Here is a 23,824-nt window from a genome sequence, read left to right on the forward strand (position 1 = left end):
TGGAACCACATGCAGGTCTTTGCTGCTCCTGAAATGACTCCTTGGTGCTTTTTTAATAATGGAAAGGACAGAGCCAGATGGTAAATGCAGTTCTCCATAATGTCAACATGACAGCAGCATAGTACCATGTAAAGAATAGTAGATCGGGTCCTTAATCCATACAGTTGTGCAATAAAAGATTAGTTTAAATAATAATTTGACAGTACAGAAGTCATTTGTCAAAAAACAAATGATTATAAAGTAAAGTACTTTGTTGGTTCAACAAATACTTGAGCCTGTATATTGGGTTAGTTCTTGAGTAATAAATAATTCAATAAATTAACACAGAAATAAATAAAGGTGTCTGCTTGGCAGGTTTTGACTATAGCAGTATACTTTTGGAACCCAACCCCTGCGAAAAACAAAGTGGCATGATCTCCCCGTTCCTGCATGGGTTTCCCTCCAAAAACATGCATGGCAGGTTAATTGGCCAGTCCAAATTGTCCCTAGGTGTGAATCAGCGAGTGAGTTGTCTGTCTCTGGTGTTCCCCTGCCCATGTCCTGAAGATAGCTGAAGATAGTGATTGTCCTATCGTGGGATAAGTGTTGCAGCAAATGGATGGGTATATATAAAATATATTACAGCATCACAGCTACATGATTGTTTCTCTTTAAGTCAAGTCATGTTTATATGTACAGTCTTCAATCACAAAGGGCTAATATTACATGATCTAAAACCTACGTGAAGCCAGGGAAAAACTTAAAACCTTCCATCCATCCATCCATCCATCAACTGCACCGCTTATCCTCAGTAGGGTCGCGGGGGTGCTGGAGTCCATCCCAGCTATCTTCGGGCAGTAGGCAGGGGACACCCTGAACTGCTTGACAGCCAGTCACAGGTCACACAGGGAGAGACAATTCGCTCGCTCATTCACACCTGGGGAGAATTTGGACCAGCCAATTAACCTGACATGCATGTTTTTGGAATGTGGGAGGAAACCGGAGTTCCCAGAGGAAACCCATGCAAGCACGGGGAGAACATGCAAACTCCACACAGGAGGTTCGATCTCATGACCTCAGAACTGTGCCTCACACGCGCTAACCACTGCTGCCCACACTTAAAACCTTAACATAACGAAATTAAAAAACCTTAAGAAGGAACCGCACATGATTTAATCCCCCTTCCAGGTTGACTAAACTGCAATGAATGTTGCAAGGGCTTTAAAATCGTGTAAAATAAAACTTACATTTGAACTACTTCGGTGCATTTATCCTCTTGGTGTTTTCCTTCTCCCTTGTTGAGGTTTTTGAGTTTTTCCTTGACCTCATGTGGGTTTTAGATCAAAGGATGGTGTAATAAGAGTCCGTAGTTTGCAATTGTCTTTAGTCTGTGCAGCCCTTTGAGACTCTTTGTGATTAAAGGCTATACAAATGGACATGACCTTACTTGTTTCTTGCCCAATTAAGGGTGACAGTATCACAATGAAACTCAACCTCTCGCCATTATCTTAATTTCAACGCAGAAGTCACATTATGTGGGTGAGAAAACAATCCCGTCAAAAGCACTTTTTTTCGTAACAAAGTTGTTTTTATGAAGGTGTCTGATTTTTGGGATATCATTTTTTTTTTCGCTAGGGCCCTAAGATGGGTGCTTTGATTTTGTTTTAAAGTAGAGACTAAAAAGGATGCTGATGCATTTTAAGTTTTGCGTCTGACTTTTTGACATTTGCACAGAAATCGAACTTAAATTGTATTCATTTGATTTTATTTAGCTTTTTTTGAAGGCTGCGGTTTTATCTTTTATGAATGCATATTGTGTTTTATTGCACTCTTTTTGCTCCCCCCGATAAGGGGCATATTATGTTCCATTTTTTTGTTTTTGTATTTGTTTTTAAATCCTCATTTATTTGAAATGAAACACACTGACATTCATATATATTGTAATAAAGTTAAACTTGAGACTGAATCCTATAACAGTTACGTGGTTTACCATTCTGCGCAGGACACGCTGCCTCAAACCTAATCACTTGATAGTAGGCTAATATAGCTAATGTAGATACAGACGCTGCCCTACTTACGAACGAGATTTGGATCATTTGTAAGTTGAATTTGTTAAGTTGCTTCAGTGCAATAGTTTTTTTGGTTAAGGTATGTATAAGTATGTTTAAGTATTGCATAAGTAACCTGTATTGTTTTGTACTAAAATAATAAACATTTCAAAAAATAATATGCTCTATAAAGATAAATGAAGTTAAATGTAACTTACTTTTGGAAGCTAAGCTTCAAGTGGCCGAAAAAAAGCTATCCAACCACTTCTCAACCGCGTCAATCTTTCTTATTCCACTTTTAGTTTTCACCAACCATACTGAATTGATGCACCAGATATTAAACAATAAAAATTTCAAAGTTCTTCAAAGCGCGCTGGAGATCGTAATAGACAGTACAGAAGGTTTACACACAAACTAGGAAGAGGAAGCAGATTTTTTTTCTTCCAGGTGGATGCTGGGTGATCTCTCACAGCGCCACACACCGGTAGCGGTGGAAAGAACACGACACGACAGTAATGTCCTGTACTCGAAAAAAGGTGCACACAATACAAAATCTAACTTACAGCAATGTCCGGATATTTTTCGACATCCAGAATTTTTTTTTCATATCTATCATTTATCGTATGTCGAATGGTCATAAGTAGGGGAGCGTGTGTACATTCAGCATGTGTTGCATTCATTAAAAGGCTTACATAAAACTGCAGAACAAATTGTTTTTAGTTTTTTCCTATATGGTTCTTTCAACATTTTTGGTTGCGGACCCATGGTCTAGTCTGATAACCTATTTGTATGACTTTAATGCAGGTTTTTTTTTTCTTGCAAGAATAGAATAGAGAATTGTAGACTGAATAACTTGTCACAAGGCGTAGATGAGCCATCGTGGCACAGTCACGGTTGACGAGCAGTTTGTTTTCACGCCGCCAAATCACCTCAAATGCACCTGACATGTCGCAGATAAGGACTTCACTGATTTGAGCGAAAGTAGTGGGGAGGAAATCTAACAAAAGGACGCCAGCATTGAGCCCGTTTATGTGAACAGTGTGCCGAGAGCGGTGACATTAACGTAGATGTCAGTAATTTAGACACTATCTCTGTTTGCTAACTGTGACAGTAAAGGCTATCTGATGGTGTGCTTCTTCGTATTTAGAAAACGTTATGCTCGACAATTATCAAATGACAATTTTCCGTTGTCAAGTTCTGTATGTCAAACTGATTTTTCTTCATGTTGTGTTTGACATATTGTCGTTTCAATTAAACAACGCTTCATTCTCTTTAAACGCTAGACGAGTTAAGGGTTCCAATTAATACAATATTTATGGGAATTAATCAAGGCCACAGCAATAGGTTTTGCATTATTTGGGTTGGCATTTTATATGACTTCTGTGTTAAATTTGATGTTTGAAATAAATGTAAGACAAAATGTTTATCAATGCCAAGATTTTGTTTGTTTTTTCCACAAGATGTCAATAATATCAAAGGCTTAATTGTTATTTGCTATTGACAGGAATCTCAATTGAGTACATATTTTCACTTTAAGACAAGTTCAGTTTTATTATTTACCATACATTCCGGACTACAAGCTGCTACTATTTGGTGCATTCTAAACAATGCGGCTTCAGATATTTTTTTGTGGCAGAAGAAAACGGAGAGCAGCTCTTTCCCACAACCATGCTGTCTAAATACAAAACACTGTGGTGACATCTAGAATTATGACACCCTATTAAAGGAAAAAATTGTCAACTTTGATGGTACATAACAGGAGCTAAATGGGAGGTTAGTCCATATTTTAGTCAATATTTACAACATACTCCAGATATTTCAATTTTTTCATCCACATATTATTTCATACAAGTTTTTTTATCTTAAATCTAATCACACATCTTTTAATCTGGTGCACTAGTAGCCTGGAATGTATGGTATATGTTTTTGGTTATCAAAATATAATCATTATGCGCTGCTACCTTATAGTGGGGTTCCTGTATGCCTGAGACAGAGTTTGGTTAGCACTGCCGGCAGTAAGTCGGATTTGTTTCCAGTGGGAGTTGGACTCTGCCAGGGCTGCCCTTTGTCACCGATTCTGTTCATAATTTTTATGGACAGAACTTTGAGGCACAGCCTTGGCGGGGAAAGGAACCAACTTGGAGGCCTGAACATTCCACCCCTGTTTTTTGCAGATGATGTGGTGCTGTTGGCTTTCCCAAACCGTGATCTTCAGCTCTCACCGGAGCGTTTCGCAGCTGAGAGTGAAGCGGCCGGGATGAAGATCGAGACCGAGGCGATGGTTCTCCAGAAAAGGGTGGCATGCTCCTTCCGGGTGGGGATGAGATCCCGCCCCAAGTGAAGGAGTTCAAGTATCTCGGGGTCTTGTTCACGAGTGAGAGTAGGATGGAATGGGTGATTGATAAGACGGATCGATGCATCTTCTGCCGTCACGCGGACCCTGTACTGGTCTGTTGTGGTAAAGAAAAGCTGAGCGAATAGGTCACATTTGCGACAGCCCTAGTTCCGTCCCGAACAACTCTGCTAAAAGTCAGATGAAAGCACATAGGTGTGGTGAAAAATAAAGTAGCAGGGCCCTTTTAACTCAATTGGGCACGCCACCTTCATAAGTATGTATTCCCTTTAGCTGTGTCAGTTTTTCACTAGGCACTAGTGAGTCTCCAGTAAATGGGTACTTTTAATTCCTTCTCCAAAGACAAAAAGGCGCCAGCAAAGGCAGTAAAGCGAGCACGACCGAAAAGTATGTCGATCTGTCCAAAGTGAGTTAGGCACCCGCGTCACCAGCCAAACGTTCGATTGGAAAGCAGCACCTCGGAGGCATGGCAGCATCCCCGGACAGCAACCGCCGCGAAACACAATTAAACAATTATTCAATCCCTTGCTGGAGATTGTCAGAACTTTTCCATTCTAGTGGCATTTCATTACTGCCGAGTTAACTGCGCGCTCTGGTGGACTCTGGCAGAGGAGGCGGCGGCGTTACGACCCCCTTGCATGTAATTAGCTGTAATTAATGGTTCTACTTCAAAGAGGTCATTCCCTCAATGTACCTCTTTGAACCCCACCCATCCAACTCCCCCCTGGTGGCACACTTCAATGCCTGAGCATTGGGTTGAATTTCGACGCTGCACACGCAGCGCTAATACGAGATCATGCAGTGATTGTCCTATTGTAAGCTCGGTATGACAAGTAATTTGGCATCACATTGTAAACACATGATAACCTTTTCGAAATATGAGTTAGTTTCAGAACGCCTCTACATTTCACTCAGAATAACAGTATTTATTTTAATTTAGAGTGAATCTGTGTCAGTTTTCGTTTGCTAGCATTGTAAGAACGCTGTAACCTTGCTGTTAAAAAGTACTGTTGATGTTATTTTTTTACATTTTCACGCTGCTATCAACTGTCTTATGAACAAAGAGGACAACAACCTACCGACCTTTGTCGTTAGCATGCTAAGGATCCGGGCCGTGCAGTGAAGTTTATGTCTGGGGGTGCACAGTCAGATCTACAAATAAATGAACGTAAACCTTGTTCATTATGTGATTGGCAAAGCAAGGAAGAAATATAGTAACGCTACCAAATAGAAACAAATTTCATCATCTTAGTTTAAATGAATACATTTATAAAAGCATCAACTTATAGTTGGTCCTCTATTACAAAAAAACATCTATGCAATAAGAAAACAATTATTGGATGTCTAATTCTATTCTCTGGGGCTCGGTTAAAGTTAAGACCCTTCGTCTCACTTTCGCCCTTGGCCATGAGGCAACAGAATTACGGTTCTCATTCTGCAGCTGCAGATGCTCTGCACACTAATATTTTACATACTGATATGGATTCATAATATTGTGTGAACATTCAGAAATGTAAAATAAGAAAATCCAGAATGTTTTAAGTTAAATGAGAAGAGAACTGAAGAAACACATTATAACCATTTAATATATTTTCATTTTCAGATTTCCATGAAGACAAATGAGGCAAAGCCTTACCTGCCTCCTCTGAACGCACGTCACTGCTAAAACTAAAAACAAACACAACCAACAAATTCCTTGCGTACGCAGAATAATCATGTAACCTAAACAGCAAAGTGAATAGGTGTAAAACAAAACAGCAACATTTTAAGAAGTATGAGGTTAATCAATAATTTAGTAGCCCTAACATCGGTGTGGCTAGGGTTTTTCTAAATGGCAGTGTGTAACTATTCATATTTCTCAGTGCAAGTGTTGATTGGAAACAAAAAATTAGCGAGACCAAAACCACGAAAAAAAAGAAACAGTTTACTATAATTTCATTCAATAGCTAGCCCCACTGGACAATGACAACAAAAATTTGGGCTTCTTAAAACACAACTCCTTGTATTTACACGCCTAACATATGCACTTATATATATGATATTGTCACGGTTGCTGACTCCAGACTCGAGTCTCTGGTATCGATCCCTTCTATCTCGTCCTGTCTGATATCTTGCTCCAGTCTCCAGTATCCGGTATCGATCCTGCCTGTCTTATCCTGTCTGATATCTTGCGCCAGTCTCCAGTATCCGGTATTGATCCCGTCTGTCTCGTCCTGTTTGATATCTGACTCCAGTCTCCGGTATCTGGTATCGATCCCGTCTATCTCGTCCTGTCTGATATCTTGCTCCAGTGTCCGGTATTGATCCCGTCTGTCTCGTCCTGTCCGGTATCTTGCTCCAGTATCCGGTATCGATCCCGTCTCGCTCGCCCTGTCCGGTATTGATCCCGTCTGTCCAGTATCTGCTCGTGTATCTGGTATCAATCTCGTCTGCCTCTGGCTTCGTGTTTTTCCGCGTCGGTCTTCTGTTCTTCCGCCTAGCGATCGCTGAATCACTGGCGTTTGTGTTCACGCGCATGACTGCCCCATTCCTGTGAAATAAAGCTTGTGTGAAAACGTTACGCGTCTAGGTCCTCCGTCTGTTCTTGTTCTGACAGATAGCGTATGTCATGTACTATATAAAGTAATTAATGTTTACCACTTTTTGTTTTCAGAAAAGAGGTTTTATTAACCTTGGTTGAATTATTGCATATTTTCAAGAGAAACCATCATTTGGTGAAATCAGGGATTCGGTGGTTGAACGATTTCCATTCACAAGTGCCACGGCTATTAAACATGAAGCATTAGAAATGGAAAGTCCACACTCTATAAAGAAGCTGCCTTGTTGTCATAGCTGTGAAAACACAACAATCTGTTGCTACTCATCATAACAATATTAGGAATAACATCGGCAAATTCATCTATAAACATTTATTTGAAGCAAGCAATATTTCACTGAACACTCAAAGCAAATCAGGAGACGGTTAAGTACCTCCGAAAAAAGACGAAGTACGGTACTTGGAAAATGTCATTAAATCGAGCCTCTGAGCTCAGGGTTGTATCGATTGTCCAGGGGGCCAACGAACGTCACGGGAAGCGTTAGGGCCCGGATGCAACGGGCTTTCCCTGTTGCTCCAGACTGCCAATAATTGCTTCAGTTGTTGCTCTTTGCTCAGATCTCTGTGCTCACTCGCTTGCTAGCTTCAGGGTGAGTGAAATTACCTCCGCTTCAAAAAGTAGGCTGTGGACGTTCCAAGTGAATGTGCCACCAAAAAGGAAGAAGTACTGTACACGTATCCTCGATGTGACCGGACAACTGGGTGAAGGAATAAATCCAATAATATAAAAATAACTCCAGCTTGACATGGGATAATCGTTAAATCTCCAGGTCTGATAGTTTCTTAGGACTGACATTGGCCCTCAAGAGAATAACCCACAATACTACCGCAGCCCAAACCAAGTATTCAGTCACTGCTGCTCAGGGACGGGGACACAGTATGTTGACCTTGAAAAAAAAGAAGTCTAAGTCACAGCAATTGTCAAAACAGTCAATATGTTAAAAAAGTCCTACTAAAATAGCTTAATTCAACTGCAAACAAATAGAAGGGTCCATTTTTTTTGTTTTTAACTTGTAAGTTAGCTAGCTTTAAACCTATGACAAATACTCTAAAATCTTACAATCCCAATACAATTTGACTTAATTGAGACCGCAACACTTAAGTTGACGGTAGGTATGTTTTTAAGGAAATATAGCATCAATTGTGCAATAAAAGCTGGAGTTGGCTTCGCAATAAATCCTAAGTCAGGGGTCTCCAACGTGGTGCCCGCGGGTACCAGGCCGACCCTTAAAGACAGCTGAGGTGCCGTGTACCTATACTGGAAATAGCTCATTTTTCCAGCCACCCCTAGGACACCTCTTTCCCCCACTCCAATAATCCTGGAACAACAAGTCCTGAATATTTTTTATGTGTTTCAACTCAAGATACTTCACGGCGAATAATGAGTTTTTTTAGTTTTGTTGAAATTAAGGTTATAACTCAGGGGTCGGGAACCTATGGCTCGCGAGCCATATATGGCTCTTTCTATGAATATCTATGGCTCAGAGACAAATTTGATTGCATGCAAAATTTCTCCATCCTATTCGAAACTTGAGTTGTTCGTCCTATTCAGGTACACGCAAAGCCAATCCAGAGCTAAGTATTACAGCGTTACTTCGCAGTATATATAGGGCACGTTTTTCACTACAATTTACAGTCAAGGTGTCACACAAAAAAGGGGGGAAAAAAAACTCGTTTTGGCTGTACAACGCTAAAGAATCCTTTATATAAAAGTTCACTACAGTATATAATCTGTGTTCAGTGTTCAGATACCTTATGATGAATCCACAGAACACACTGTAAATACGCCAAAACACCGGAAGAGAACTTAGTCTTTTGATTGGGTGAGTGGGAGGGATGGGTGGAGCCATGCAGAAAGCGCAAGCACTCCCTCCCATCTCTCGCCCTACGCCATCTGCGCCAAAAGTGAGCTCATCAGGCTCCCTATTTGCAGAATGTTGTGACGTTTTTACACAATAACAACTTGCATCTGGTTTTGAAACCAATATGTATGAAAAAAGGGTCAAAAGGAGTTTAACCGATCTTGAGTAATTGCAAGAAAGAGACAATTTTAAAGTGGTATGTTTGTTGATTTTGGGACAGGGGCTCTGGCATTATTCTCTTTTTATAATTTTTATCAAATCATCAAAAATAAATGTGCTGAAGACTAAGCTTTTGTCTGGGGTGCGGGTTTAGCAATTTTGTAAATTTGTCTCATTATATATGGTGTGGCTCTTTCCCAAAATTAATATTTTTTGCTTTTATGGCTCTTTGAGTCAAAAAGGTTCCCGACCCCTGTTATAACTCAAAAGCCGCATTTCTATTACCGTATTTTCAGGGTTGGGTAGGGTTACTTTAATTGGATTACTTTCAATTACTTTTGGATTATTTCAAAACCAAATATGCTAATAAAAAACAAAAAAAACTAAATATGAATAAAATTATGACTCACAACACGTGGTAAGCTTTCTCTCCTGGCTTTGATCTCTTTGACCTCCGGCAAAACTAACATAAAATGCGACAGAAAAAAAATGAAAATAAATCCAAACAGCTTGCCAACATCATTTTTGCCGTTCCATGTATTCCGTTACTCCCCAAGCCTGCACAAAATTTGGTAATTTTATTCATAGTTAGTTTCTTTTTTCTTTTATTAGCATATTTGGGATTGGAGTAATCCAAAAGTAATTGAAAGTAATCCAGTTAAAGTAACCCTACCCAACCCTGCATATTTTCTGGACTACAAATCGCTCTGGAGTATAAGTCGCACCAGCCAGCACATACATAATTAACAAGGAAAAAACATATAAGTTGCACACTGGGTATAAGTTGCATTTTGGGGGGAATTTATTCGATAAAATCCTCCACTAAAAACATACATGACATCTTGAAAGGCGATTTAAAATCAAAATGTAAAAAATGTCCCTTCGTGTCCCTTCGTCATTCACGCAAACTAGAGCTGCATCAACAAATCGAGAAAATCGATTAAAATCGATGATTGAAAGTGTTGGCGAGAAATTAGTTTAACGATTCGTTATGTTGCGCGATTTTTGCGTCACTCAGCACGTCGCGGACCTAATGACATTACACACAAGGTGAGCCGGCGAGCATAAAAGAGGAGGGTGGAGTGCAAACTAAGGTCAATTCAACTCATGAAACATGACAAACATGGAGAAAACAGTCCGCCGGAAGTCCAAAAAAGTGTGGGAGCACTCCACACTTCACAAAACAAAAAAGGTTATATGGCACGGGAGCACCACAATGGTGAGGAAGCAATCAAAACCAAAACATGGAGTCACCGACGAGAATGAAAGGAGCTTAGTAGCAGGGTAAGCCACTATATTTTTTGTTTTTATCCTTTTTCAAGTGTGGAAACCTAACATTTGTCTTCGTTAGCTAGCTGGTGTTAGCGTTTGCATTTTGGCTAATTAATGACCTGTGTGTGAGATCATTTTTATCTCAGTTAAATCATATAAACCTGTGTTCATTGTTCTTCATAAAAAATAACTCCAAATTCACACAATTGTGGTAAGAATGAGCATCAAGTTTTCATTTTTTTTAATTTTCCAGCAATGTCTGAGTGATCAAGTGAAGAAACACAACATTAGTCTCTGGTCACTTGCATCATGTGCTAGCGTTTGCTTGTTAGCTTAATAGTGACTGTGTGTGTGAGAGAGATACTTTTTATTTCAATTAAATAAAATAATACAGTTTATTTGGGCACAGCAAGCAAAAAAACAGTACCAACTACTGGAAACAGCAAATTATTTGCACAAAAGACACACAGAAGAAAATCAGATGGACTATTAGTATTCTAATAAGCATGTGCCCAAAGGAAGTGGACTTAAGCAGTGTTTAATTGTGCTTTATAAAAAAAAGGTCAACACTGTTAAAAAGTTTAAGATAAAGCATTAAGTTTTACTTTTGTGGCAAACTCTGAGTGATTATTGTGTCCTTGTAAATTGTGCCATAATAATACTCACGCTATACATTCTGATCTCAATAGAAAGCAGCAAACAATGACAAGCTCCATGATGAGAAAGTGACCTCATGCACGCCACAGCGAGCAGCTGTCATCAATGAGATCCTCATTGACATGATCACATTTTTGCATTGCGATGCAAAGTTTTCAAAGAAGGAAGAGAGAATTAATGAGCAAAGATGATAGTGGTTACCTTTTGTTTGTTAATGTTTAAAATTATGTTACTGGATTTTCCCATTTGCATTTATTTCTTATTCCAAAACTTCTAGTCCTTTTAAACAACAAAAATACCTTCTTTTTTTTTTACTATCTTATACATTTAATAGTGTATACCATTGATTGGTATGTACTTTGTTTATTGTTAAGTTATTTGACAAACACTTGGAATGTTATTGTTTATATGTGTCACTGGGCTTTCAGAATTGCAATAATTAATTGTTTCAAAAGTCATGTCCCTTAAACGACAAATATGCCTTTTTTTCCCACTTTATAAAAAAAAGTATATATTTGCAAGTGTATTTTGTTTGATATTTGACAAACTTTTTTTAATTGTTTAAAATTGTATGATATCCTGTTTTAGCACTACTTTCTTATTTGTCCACATAAATAAGGAAATTAATAATGTGTTTTTATTTTGTTCAATAATCGATGAATTAAAAAATAATCAGATCAACTTGAAATTAAAATAATGTTTAGTTGCAGCCCTAGTGCCAAGGTTACTAAAATGACCTATGTAGCTCATTTTTGGAGAATGTATTAGAATAGTAAAAAAAACAGAGCATTTGCACCTTGTATAAAAATCACAAGATATTTACTTTGGCAAAAAATGTCTTGTCTTCTGAACGTTGGTGTGCCGATTGGTAAGAATCAGAGTCATTTTGTCAAAGTAAATATTTTCAACTTTCTCAAAAGTACATTACATTCAAGGTGCAAATGCTCTGTGCTTAACTGATCTATTAAATTTCCAAAATAAATTAAATACAAAGTCATTTTAGATATGAGTCGCAACAGAGTCGAGGTCACATCCCCAGCCAAACTATGAAAAAAACTGTGACTTGCACTCTACTATACAGTAATTGATTTCTCCTGGGCATTTCCACTGAATTTTTTGTCCTCACTACTAATATGCCAACGTTGTATTCATACATATATAGTGTAAGTCCGTGATTCTGGCAACTAGCAGCAAGCCTTTGGCGAGCACAATTTGTAAAAAGACGGGTTGCAGCACACTTTTGGAGTGAGGAAGATAAAAAGACGGTACTTGATTGACTGTGGTGAGTGACATCAATGAAATAATTTTCAGTCAAAATATAAATCTAGAAATCTATTGAATGAGGTGGCTCCTAATTTGCCTATTCCAATCGGATTGTTTACACACCCCACGGGGTTCTTCGTCTGTCACTGGTCGTGTAACGAATCAATCAGATTGGTCAAAAAATCTGACTTCTGATCCCAGTCAGACCATTCCCTGCACATAATCGGGTTTATTGTTTGTGCTTTTCTTTTATGCATCGTGATACTTTGCAATACTTTTTGAGTGGCCACCATGTAGCAATCTTTTGAGAGTATTGATACAATGGATTTTTCAGTGCCGTGCAATGTCTGGTACAGTGATTAAACAACTTTTTAATGGCCTAATTTAAAGCACTATTTAAGGACTTTTGGAGCTAGTTTTCCAAATTCTCCAGTACTATTAAAATAAAGATTCTGTAATAATCACGAATTTTGCAGAGGCACAAATAATTCTGCGACTTATATATGCAATCTTTAGTCTATAGTGTGCATTTATCAAGACCTATGATTTTGAGTAAATTGCAAATATATTGGTTTTTGAGACAATCTTTTCCCACCTAGGTGTTTGGTAATAATGTAAGATATATCTCATATTTTCAGTTGCAGGAGGTTCTTCCTTTTACAATTTACTGCTTGAAAGTGCTACCTCATTTTTTTGCCTGGTTCCCTATAATTGTCCATAATTGAAACATAATCCTTGGACCAATACACATTTCAGAGTGCCCTGTTTAGATCTAGCACGACCTAGTTGGGGCGATCACTCTTCCTAGGAAAACGTTGTACAAACTAATGCCAGCTTCAGTTAATCAAGAGGGAAGAAGAAATGCAATGGCAAAGCGAAGCCTACAGGGAGCGGCGTCATTGTCATTTTTAAGAAAACGTGTTGAGAAACATGGCAACAACTTCAAGCACTTAACCCAAAATTCAGGCAGTTTTCAATCCCTGAAAAGACATCATTAAAAGCCAAGTATTTTTTAAGATTTTAAGCACCCGTAAGAACATGGCACAACACTATATACAGCCAGCCCTTAATTATTCTGCTAAGCCAGTAGAAAGCATCACCAAATCTTGGCATCTTATATATATTATATATTATTTTTCCTCACCGTCTCCCCGATTAATCAGGGGTTAGCTCCCATAAACATCTGTTCAACTGTTAAGAATAAATGATGCTACAATGGTTCTAGCCAACTGATGTGTCACAACACCTGCACTTAGGTGTTATTAGGTGACCAAACCACCCAATTCTAACCCCCAATGCCGAAAGCCATGCAGGATGGGTTACAATATTGTAAGTCTTGGGTAGGACTCGGCCGAGGTTCGAACCAGCGATATCCTATTCACGGGGCAAGCGCCCTACCCAAAAGCAAATTAGCTTTTTAAAATATATATTTTTTTTCAGGGTTTTTTTCTTTGAGTTTTCAACAAACCAGTGTTGGCTGATTTTGACCCGAAGACAACAGAAGGATTAAGTTAATTTAAAATCTTGAGTACCCTGGGAGTCTCCTGACTACCCCAGGAGTGCATGTGTCCCCATTGAGAAACACACTACTAGCTAATTACTTGAATTAAATAATAACACATTTTGAGTAACTGGACAAAAATATTCCTATTTCGAGCTCAAATCGCGACAGTGTCAAGTAAAGCATAAAAATGAAGCAGATGTAGTTTTTTATTCATGAACAAGACACTACAGTGTGAGCTCCGGTTCTCTAAAGTGTTCCTCCTTTGAGAAACACCTAATTCACTAGTTAGTTGGATTAAACAAAAACATATTTTCAGTAACGCAAGAAAAATATTGGTAATTCAATCTCCAATCAAAACGGTGTAAAATAAAGTTTAAATTAAAAAAAGTTTTTCATTCAGGTTGCCAAAATTCGAGTTTGTTCCCCCTTTGTTAAACACTTAACTTCCAGTATTGAAATAAAAATATTCCTTATTGAACCTCATATCAAGACAGTGTCCAATAAGCATCAAAATAAAGAAAATGTAGTTTTTCATTTATAAAGAAGACGCCAAAGTTCTGGCCCCGGGTACCCAGATTGTTCACCCATTGAGAAACTTTATACTTCAGGGGTGGTCAACCCTGTCCATGAGAGCCGTTCTGTATGATTTAGAGGTTTCTCTCTTCCAACTCAGGTGATGCAAATTTTCAGCTTGTTAGCAAGCTGTGTGGGAGATTGATGAGGATCCAGGAGCGGAGAAACTCCAAAAACAGGCAGGACATGGGGCTCTCGAGGACCGGGTTGACCACTCCTGCAGTACTTGATAGTTGGATTAAACAGAAACCCCATTTCCAGTGACGAAACAAGGGAGAAACCAAGAGGAGATCCTGAACTGGTTGCCAGCCAGTTGCCGGGCACACAGAAACAGACAATTTACTTGCTCATTCACACCTAGGAATCATTCTGAATGGCCAATCAGCCTGGCATGCATTTCTTTGGAATGTGGGAAGAGACTGTAGCACCCGGATGAAACCCACAAAGGCACTGGGATAACATGCAAACTCCGCACCGGGAGGCTGTGGTAGCAGGAATAGAACTCTGGACCTCTGCACCGTGGGGCTGCGCACTACAGATTTCTTATTTGACCTCAAATCATTAAAACATGAAGAAAATGTAGTTTTTCATTTATAAACAAGACACCAAGGTTCAAGCTCTGGTTCTACTAGGTTCCTCTTTGAGATGCACTTTACTCAGTTAGTTGAACTAAATAAAAAGACATTTCCAGTAACTAAACAAAAACATTCCCAATGCGACCTCAAATCAAGACAGTGCCGAGTAAAGGATAAAAATGAAGGAAATGTAATTTTTCATTCATAAACAAGACACCAAGGTTTGAGCTCCGGGTTTCTAAATTGTTACCCCATTGAGAAACACTTTACAAATAGTTAGTCGAATTAATCAAAAGGCCATTTGCAATAACGAAACAAACATTTAACCTTAAATCACGAGAGTGTCAACTGAGGCATGAAAATAAAGAAAATGTTTTTCATTCATGGACAAGACAGCAAATGTTGAGGCTCCGGTTCCCTAAGTCCCCCTTTCAGAATCACTTAACTCACTAATAAATTGGATTAAATAAAAACCCATTTCCAGTAACGAAACAAAAATACTCCCAATTCAACCTCAAATCAAGACAGAGCCTAGTAAAGGATAAAAAGGAAGGAAATGTAGTTTTTCATTCATAAACAAGACAGCAGAGTTCGAGCTGCGGGACCCTAAATTGTTCCCCCATTGGGAAACACTGTACTAGATAGTTGAATTAAAAACAAAAAAAGAAATCCAATAACGAAACAAAAATCTTCCTAATTCGACCTCAAATCACGACGGAGACATGAAACTGAAGAAAATGTCATTTTTCATTCATTAACAAGACACCAAATGTTGAGCCACAGTTTCGTAAATCACCCCCTTTAAATAACACTTTCGGGAGTTGGATTAAACAAAAACACATTTTTGGTAACTGAACAAAACTATTCCCAAAATCCTAAAATATTCTTTTAATCACCGCAGTGTCAAATAAAGCATGTCAATGTAGTTTTTCATTCAAAAACACCAAAGTTCGACCTCCGGGTCCCGAAACGCGCGCTCGGTGCTCCGGAATTTGACCCACCTGCGTTCCGGAGCTTTTTGTTCCGATAGACGGAGAAGATAACCAGCAGGTTGCCCAAAATGTCCACCACGATGGTGAAAATGAGAAAGCAGCCCAAAGTTGTGGTGACCCACGGCGGGCGCTCGAGAACGGCGGCGGTGTCGTCGTCTTCGGGGTCCGGCGCGGTGCTGTTCAGCTCAGACCCATTTGTGACCATTGTACAGGGAGGACTTGACAACTTGAGATTGTCCGCAAAGTCAGTGAGCCCAAGCGGGGAAGACTATCGGCGGGGCGCCGCTGCCGACGCCGGCACTCGGTCGCCTGGCGCGGCTCCGGTCCTCATCCTCCGCCGCCTCCTGGCTCGCCCTTTCCCGGCTTGAGTGACGGCGAGTTGACGTGCGCTTCCTTCCCCGCGCACCATCCCCTCGTGTTTCCTCTCCGGAGTCCGCGCGTGTTGTGTGTGACAACTTCCACACGCCAGGTTGGTGAAAGGGGGGCAGGCGTCAGTGGCGAGGGGCTTTTCATGGGGTCGTCGAACACTTCCACCAGGAGACAGAGCGCTGGAACTACAGCGCCGGTTTTCATTCATGGCGCTCTGCCATTCATCATTTCACCCATCGCGCTTTCTTCATTCAATTTTTTTCCTTCTCTTTCATGAAAATTCCAGCAGACTAAACAACATGCGGGGGTCGTCTTCACATATCACCGGTACTGAAAAAAAGAAGTAATTATCAACCGTTTCGAGTTTCTTCATTTATAAAGTGATTGCGGTACCTCACAGATTACTGATACCCAAAAGTAGCGCGTTACACTGAAACTTACTGTCAAGTTACAAATTACCATACATACTTAAATGGAAGCAGACTCCCTTAAAAGTGCTTCAAAATAGCGTCTATCGCCGCAATAAAAATGGATGAAAATATGCTAAAAATACAACAAGGTTCCATCCAAAAGATGTCTTTAATTGGTTCCCCTTTCGAAACGTTGAAAAGAGGCTAAATTTGCACCACTTAAATCAAGGTTAAACACGACAACAGAGTTGCCAGAAATTGAGAATCGTATTTCAGAATGGATAAAACGAATTTTCAGATTTGGAAATGTTTTTCCTAGTAGCATTATTCGAATAAAAATGAAATGTTTTTGAGATGAAGTGTTTGAGGAGTATGTTAGGAGTGACAAGATTGGATGGATTGAGAAATGAAATTGTGAGAGACAGAACTGGAGTAGTAGTGGAACTGAGCAAGCGTGTTGATAAGAGAGTACTCGGTTGGTTTGGACACATGGAGAGGATGGATGAAAAGCGAATGTTGAAGAGGATCTACAGAGCAGAAGTAAATGGAAGGAGACCAAGAGGAAGGCCGCGATTGACATGGACGATTGGTGTTATGAGTGCACTGGAGGAAAGAGGTGTAAATATAGTGGAAGCTAGAGCTCTTGTTGGTGATAGGAATGAGTGGTGAGGCGTTGTAAAAGGATAGTGGGATGTTTGGACGTGTTCTAAGGGATAGGCCACGGTGAAATCTGTCGGGTTCTGCTGTTGAACAGAAGAGTGTGTTGTGTCACCCTGACCTGAGTGACATGGCTGCTTTCTCGTGTCCCGTATCACCTGGAGGGACGAAAGCGTGACCAACTTGGGTGCCGAGGTGCTTAACTTGTTTGGGCATTTTGGTTGGCCATGGTCCAAACATTTTTGTGTGAGTTTTTTGCTACTTTTTCCCTTTTTTAAATTTCTCTGTTTTTGTATGTGTTTGTCTTGCTGTCGGTCACCCCTCTGTAGGGATATGACCAGGGTAGCTATATAGATAGAATAAAAAAAATGGATTACAATACAGTGTTACTCAGGGTGAACAGTTTAGGAAAGGTCCATGGGCATGCTGGCCCTACAGCCCTGGTCGTTAAGGGATCCCTGAACGTGAACAAATAAAACAAATAGAAGAAAAAAACTAAATTGGATTAATGCACAATAAAAATAAAACAAGAGGCACATAATTTAGAAAACAACGAATAAACTATGAAAATATTAATCTTCGTATTAACTGGCCTCTTTGTTTACTGGTCCTCAGCAGATATTTTTGCCTCAGCTTCTGGAAAAACTGATCCAATGATGTCTGCTTTTGCCGGCTTTTGACAATCCGTCGGAAGTGCGCGAGGAAGACGTCATCATAATGACAGATAGCCTAACCTGTTAACACTTTTTTTGAGTGATTGCTTTCCACAGATTCTAAAACTTTATGAAATTTTGCCAAAATTTCCTTAATTCGGGCTGATGGGATGATGGCTGCATTCTCCTCCTTGTCATCTCCGAACTATTCCTGCATGGTGATGTGTGTTTTAATACCTTTCGATTATCTTTTGATTTTCAAGTACTTTGTAAGCTGAAGCTTTTGTATGTTGAAGCATTTATAAGTAGAGGTACCACTGTATCTCACTCCCCCAATTCAATGATGAATTAGATGTTAGGTTTAGTTATTTGTAAATCTTACTGCGCCTTGTCAGACACAAACCTTGCACTTCACTGGTATAATTCAAGTTTTTAATTATCAACCAAATACAGATCCAGAAACCTAACAAATACTAACCAAAATTCAAGCGCTAAAAATCCACATTAATCCAGGAAATGTTGATTTTTGCTTCCATTTCCCCAGAGGGGAAAAAACGACTAGTGTGTTACAAACCGTATGGATATTACGGCCATTCAGAAAAAAAACTTAAATTGAGAGGAAAATCTTACAAAAAAATCATTCAGAACTTGCAAAAAAGGCATGGGAAATGAAAAAAGAGGGTTTGATTAAAATACTTGAATGGTTAATTGCAATATATTGATCAAAAAAAGGTTAATCTGCTTTTTAACTTTTTAAACATTTTATCAAATTGAATGCTTGTAAATAGACACATTATATCATGTTGACTTATTTCTTACTGCTTCAAAACCAATTTCATGGCGTGATCCAGACTCTATATCGGCAGATATTTGAAATCGATTCTGTCAATAGTTTTTCTATTGACTCAGTCATTCTGAGAAATTCTGAAACCAGTACAAAAAGTTTGCACACCGCTTCCCAATAATTACTGTACAATTTTAGACCTGTCTTGTGCCGCTCTCTAGTGGTGTAAATGCAAAACTACAACCTCAAAGCTCTCCAGAAGGGGTTTCACCGTAGCATTTATGAAAGCTTTCCCACTGGGTCACAGAGCAATATTCCAGCCAGACAATGACTCTAAATACGCTTCTAAGACGACCAAGGCTTTTCTAAGGAGGCTAGGGGTAAAGGGGATGGACTGGTCAAGCATGTCTCCAGATCTAAATCCAATAGAACATCTGTGGGGCATCCTCAAGTAGAAGCTGGAGAAGCACAAGATCTTGAATATCCCCCAGCTCAGTCATGCTGTCATGGAGGAATGGAAGAGCCTTTAAGTGGTCATTTGTGAGCCTCTGGCGAGATCCATGGCCAGGAGGATTAAAGTGGTTCTGCAAAATCATGGCGGCCACACTAAATATTGAACTTCAGGAACTTTTACTTAAGGGTGTACTCACTTTTGTTACCAGGGGGTTAGCAACTAATGGCAATATTTTTTTTTTTCAAGGAAAAATAAAATTACACTGCGATATAAAATTTACACACACTACCTTTCATTGTGTCAAAGTGACATTTCTTCAGTAATGTTCTAGTCAAGTCATGTTTATTTGTATAGCCCTTAATCACAGAGTCTCAAACGGCTGCACAGATCAAAAACTATTGCAAAATACAGACTATTATGACACCATCCCCTCATCTAAAACCTACATGAGGGCAAATAATATACATATTGTCAACATGAAATATAGGTTATTCATATGCTATGGAGTAGAAGTGCGTTTCAAGCTTAGATTTAAACACTCCACTGAGGTTGCAGGTTGACTCTCAGGGGGAAGAGCATTCCACAGCACCAGGGCCCGAATGGAGAACGCTCTCAAACCTGCAGATCTCTTCTTGGCTCTTGGGATCACTAGTAGACCGGCTTTTTCAGAGCGAAAGGTGGAAAATTAAATCTGAAAAGATATGAGGGAGCAATCTCTGCAAAAATGTGAGGGATGTACTCACTTTTGTGACCTACGATATGCAGCTTTAAGTAGTTTGAAATGATTGATGGCAGCAGCTCCTCCAAATGATCAGTTCTTTTTAAAATAATTATATTTATTATTGTCATGATTACTGATGTGACTCAGCTGTGCCCGCTCATTTGGCGCCACCCGCCGCGGATTTTGATTGGCTCCCTGTCACTATTTGAACTCAGTCCTGTCAATCCGCTGTTGTCAGTCCGTCTGCAAGCCTCAATGTATACTAGGCAAGCCTCTTTTACTTTCAACCGGAAACCGGACCCAATTGCATTACGTTCCTCACAAGTTTTATCAAAGGAAATAGGAAGGGCTGCGCCCACGATTCAGTGTTCGCTAAGCGCGGAAAGCAGGTCACTCTCGTACTCGAATTGTGATCCAAACACGGAAGAGGATCTTCCATAGCGAGCGATGGTGGTGTCAAGGATGGAAAAAAAGGTCGATAGCCGGGACAGAGAGCTAAAACGTGGTCGGGGGCAGAAACAGGTCGTAAGCCGGGACGGGAGAGCAGACGTAGTCGGGATCAAAAACAGGTCGTATCTCAGGACGGGAGAGCAGACATGGTCAGGATCAAAACAGGAGCAAACACGGGACAGGTGGGAGTCAGGGTCGAAAAAGGCTTGCCTAGTATACACTGAGGTTCGCAGACGGACTGACAACAGGGGATTGACAGGACTGAGTTCAAATAGTGACAGGGAGCCAATCAGAACCCGCGGCGGGGGCGTCAAATGAGAGGGCACAGCTGAGTCACATCAGTAATCATGACAATTATCTTACTTAATATCTATGTTGAATCGTAATACTATTTTCGTACAACTCAATATTAACTTTAAAAGACGCAGACAGCAAAACATATTTTTAGGAATAATTTATTGCCAGTAGGAAAGCATGAACTGGTAGCAGTAATTCAATCAAAACCTTGAAACAAACCGACGTGATGCTCACGTACACGCTCGCACACAAACACACACATACACAAGACAGGCGGTATCCGTCACGACCATAAATACCATCGGCTCCCATTTCCATGGAAACATAAACGAACGCCACCGTGTTCAAACAATTAAAAAAAGAAACACATGAATAATGCGATGGTTCACTAAAGAGTTCGTCTTTATTTTAAATGACTAACATTTTTTGTGAACGCTAGCACAGTAAGGCCGATCATGTCACAACGTTTTTTTCAAAATAAAAGCACAGAATATCTACAAAACCTACTCTGAAATCAAAACTGTACATTGACATTTACACTGTAAATCGCCACTTGTAGAAAACGTATTTATAGAAATGGTTTGTGACGTTCTCTTTATATTTTTTTTTCATTGTGTACGGGATGTTTTCTTGTTTCCCTCGCGATATGGTGATACTAGCGCAACTCAGCTTTGCCAGTTTCCCTCCTTAGAAAAAAAAAAAACATGTGGCTGCATTGGTTACGAAGTTGGGTCAAAATAGTGAGAAAATACTGGGGGGGGATTAAGATGGTGGAGAAAACTGAATCAACATTTTAGCTAAAGTCGGTCCATGTGATGCAAACTGTCATTGACTGATGAGCTATCATTGCCCAAATGTACGTATGAATTTATGTATATACCTGAGTCAAGAACACACTCATCCTTGACTCTTTTTGGGAGATTGATACAGAGGAGGGGATTCCCAGCCCCCTCGCTCCGCCCCTTTTAGACACCTCCAAGGATATAGTGGGCGGTAGTTCTACCCTACTGATGAATCGCAACACCTGTCGTTGGGAGTCATTAGGTGACCAATTATAAATCAATTATCCATTCATCTGCACCGCTTATCCTCAGTAGGGTCGCGGGGATAAATCAATTATAAAAAAATGTAAACAATACTTGAAACATGACTCGTCATAGAATTGTGAACTTTCAGCTTCTTCGATTTTTGTAAATAATATAAAAAGTCAAATGTAGAATTAGGATTCATGGGTCAATTTGAAATTTGTTGCCAGGGTGTACTAGTTAGCATCAAGCTAAGCACAATTGTGTGGTAAAAAGAGCTTCTTTATGGTGGAATAAAAAAATGAACTTAAGTATGGTAACCATCTCTTCTGAACCTAATATTCAGTTTTGTCAAAAATCAACAGGAGTTTTGATACCAGTATAGGTATCAGTGCCAATACCAGGTTTGGTAACGGCAAGTTGAAAACCAGTAAAATGTAAAATTATCAGTATTAATTTAACACCCTTAAGTCATAGTTAAAACTCTACTCTTTATTACTGAACACTTAAAAATAACAGTGTTACTGTTATTAACCGTTTACCCTTTACTACAGAGTACTAACACTGTAATTTTGAGGTATTCATAAAGAACAGTAAACAGCACTTTTATTTTGAGGTACTCAGTAATAAAAAGTAAACGCTTACTCTTTATGGATCCGTAATAAAAAGTAAATGCCTACTCTTTATTACTGATAGCTTAAAATACTAGTAAATAACAATAAACAAAATGGTATGGTTCTCATTAATCAATAGCAGTAAATAACACAATTATTTTGAGGTACACAGTACCTTACCATACCACTGATATTTATAAGTAATCAGTTATAAAGAGTTCATTTTTCATCTTTATTACTGATTACCTTAAAATAACAGTTTTGTTGACTGTTATTTACAGTGTTGTTTAATGTTATTTACTGTTATTTTAAGGTAATCAGTAATACAGAACAGTAAAAACACTATTTTCTTGAGGTACTCAGTAATAAAGAGTCAACTTTTAACACTACCTCAGAGAGTTGGTAGTCCTTATCGAAGAGGGTTAAATTACCACTGGTTATGACTGCTGCCCTCTAGTGGCTGCTGACTATTTGATGCGTTTTTTTTAAATGAATGTTTTTTAGGTGGCGATGTTTATGTACTGCTGTTATTGACATTATTCTGTATTTTGTGTCCCTCAAAGTATTTTTCATTTTATTATCAATTTGAAAAGAAAGTTATAATTTATTTGTGGTGGTTCTCAAACGGTCAGAAAGTAATCTCACCAATCAAAACTAATGGGAAATATGAGTTTTTACGAGGTCATAAGTGGTCCGAATCGGTGTGTATATTTTCTGCAACACCAAGAAAGGAGAAATAAGGAGGGTTGGCAAGCACGTCGGAAAAAAAACTTCAGTTTCACAACAACAGCATTTTGGAAATCCTCAAAGACGGAAATGTGGCGTGGATCAACAAGTATACTTCAGTCCATTTGTGGTTGCAAATCGTACCAGGCGTAAAAACAAAAAAAAATCTAAAAAAAAAAGTGGGCTGGCGGGGCGACTTCAGGCACTTTTTGTGGGGATCCAGTGTCAGACTTCAGTGTGCTGCTGGGAGCCCAACGGCGGGATGGAAAGCCGATCGAAATGGCTTTCGTCGCCGCTCTCGTAGTCGCTGATCATGGCCTCGGACTCCTCGCAGCACGCCGACATGTCCGAGCAGGAGGCGGTAGAGGCGTACAGCGACATCGACATGTCGTCGAAGTCCCTACCGGGCGGCAAGCCGGCGGTGGCCGCCGTGGAAGACGGCGGAGCGGGTTCGCCGTCGCACCGGGGGCCCAAAAACTGGCCCAGGCGATAGAGTTCCGGCAGCGCGGGGCGGCGGCGGATACCCTCGGTGGCTGAAGAGCGCAGGGTGTCGCCGTATTCCGGTGGCGGCGGAGGCGGCAGCTCGTCGCCGGACGGGAAGTCGTCGGGCGGCGGCGGGAAGTCGCTTTCTATGTCGTAACCGCCCGGGTAGTAGTCTGTGTCCATGGCGCTGGGGTCGCTGTACAACGCGGCAGGGGGTGACTCCACCAGCTCGTACTGCGGGAACTCCTTGATTCCCGGGAGCTGGACGCTCGGCATCCAGTCGGATGTGTCCCAGTGGTATCCTAGATGGGGAGAAATCACTCCAGTTAGCGTTCTGATGATAATATG

The 23,824-nt window shown here is 39.9% G+C and overlaps 2 protein-coding genes across 2 annotated transcripts in view; both read right to left on the reverse strand.

The window, feature by feature from the left end:
- mtnr1aa (melatonin receptor 1A a) overlaps positions 1-16,436 on the reverse strand; it is an 87,413-nt gene extending 70,977 nt beyond the window's left edge. The window contains exon 1 of the mRNA XM_088342085.1: positions 15,843-16,436. Coding sequence (XP_088198211.1) covers positions 15,843-16,038 — 196 coding nt within the window. The 5' untranslated portion in view covers positions 16,039-16,436. The remainder of the gene's footprint in view (positions 1-15,842) is intronic.
- A 4,334-nt stretch (positions 16,437-20,770) lies between these two features.
- fat1a (FAT atypical cadherin 1a) overlaps positions 20,771-23,824 on the reverse strand; it is a 120,838-nt gene continuing 117,784 nt past the window's right edge. Inside the window, exon 31 of the mRNA XM_088342086.1 lies at positions 20,771-23,778. Within this exon, the coding sequence (XP_088198212.1) occupies positions 23,219-23,778 (560 nt within the window). The 3' untranslated portion in view covers positions 20,771-23,218. The remainder of the gene's footprint in view (positions 23,779-23,824) is intronic.

Source organism: Urocampus carinirostris, chromosome 8 (assembly GCF_059441175.1).
Source record: "Urocampus carinirostris isolate Australia breed hairy pipefish chromosome 8, RoL_Ucar_1.0, whole genome shotgun sequence".
Taxonomy (NCBI): domain Eukaryota; kingdom Metazoa; phylum Chordata; class Actinopteri; order Syngnathiformes; family Syngnathidae; genus Urocampus; species Urocampus carinirostris.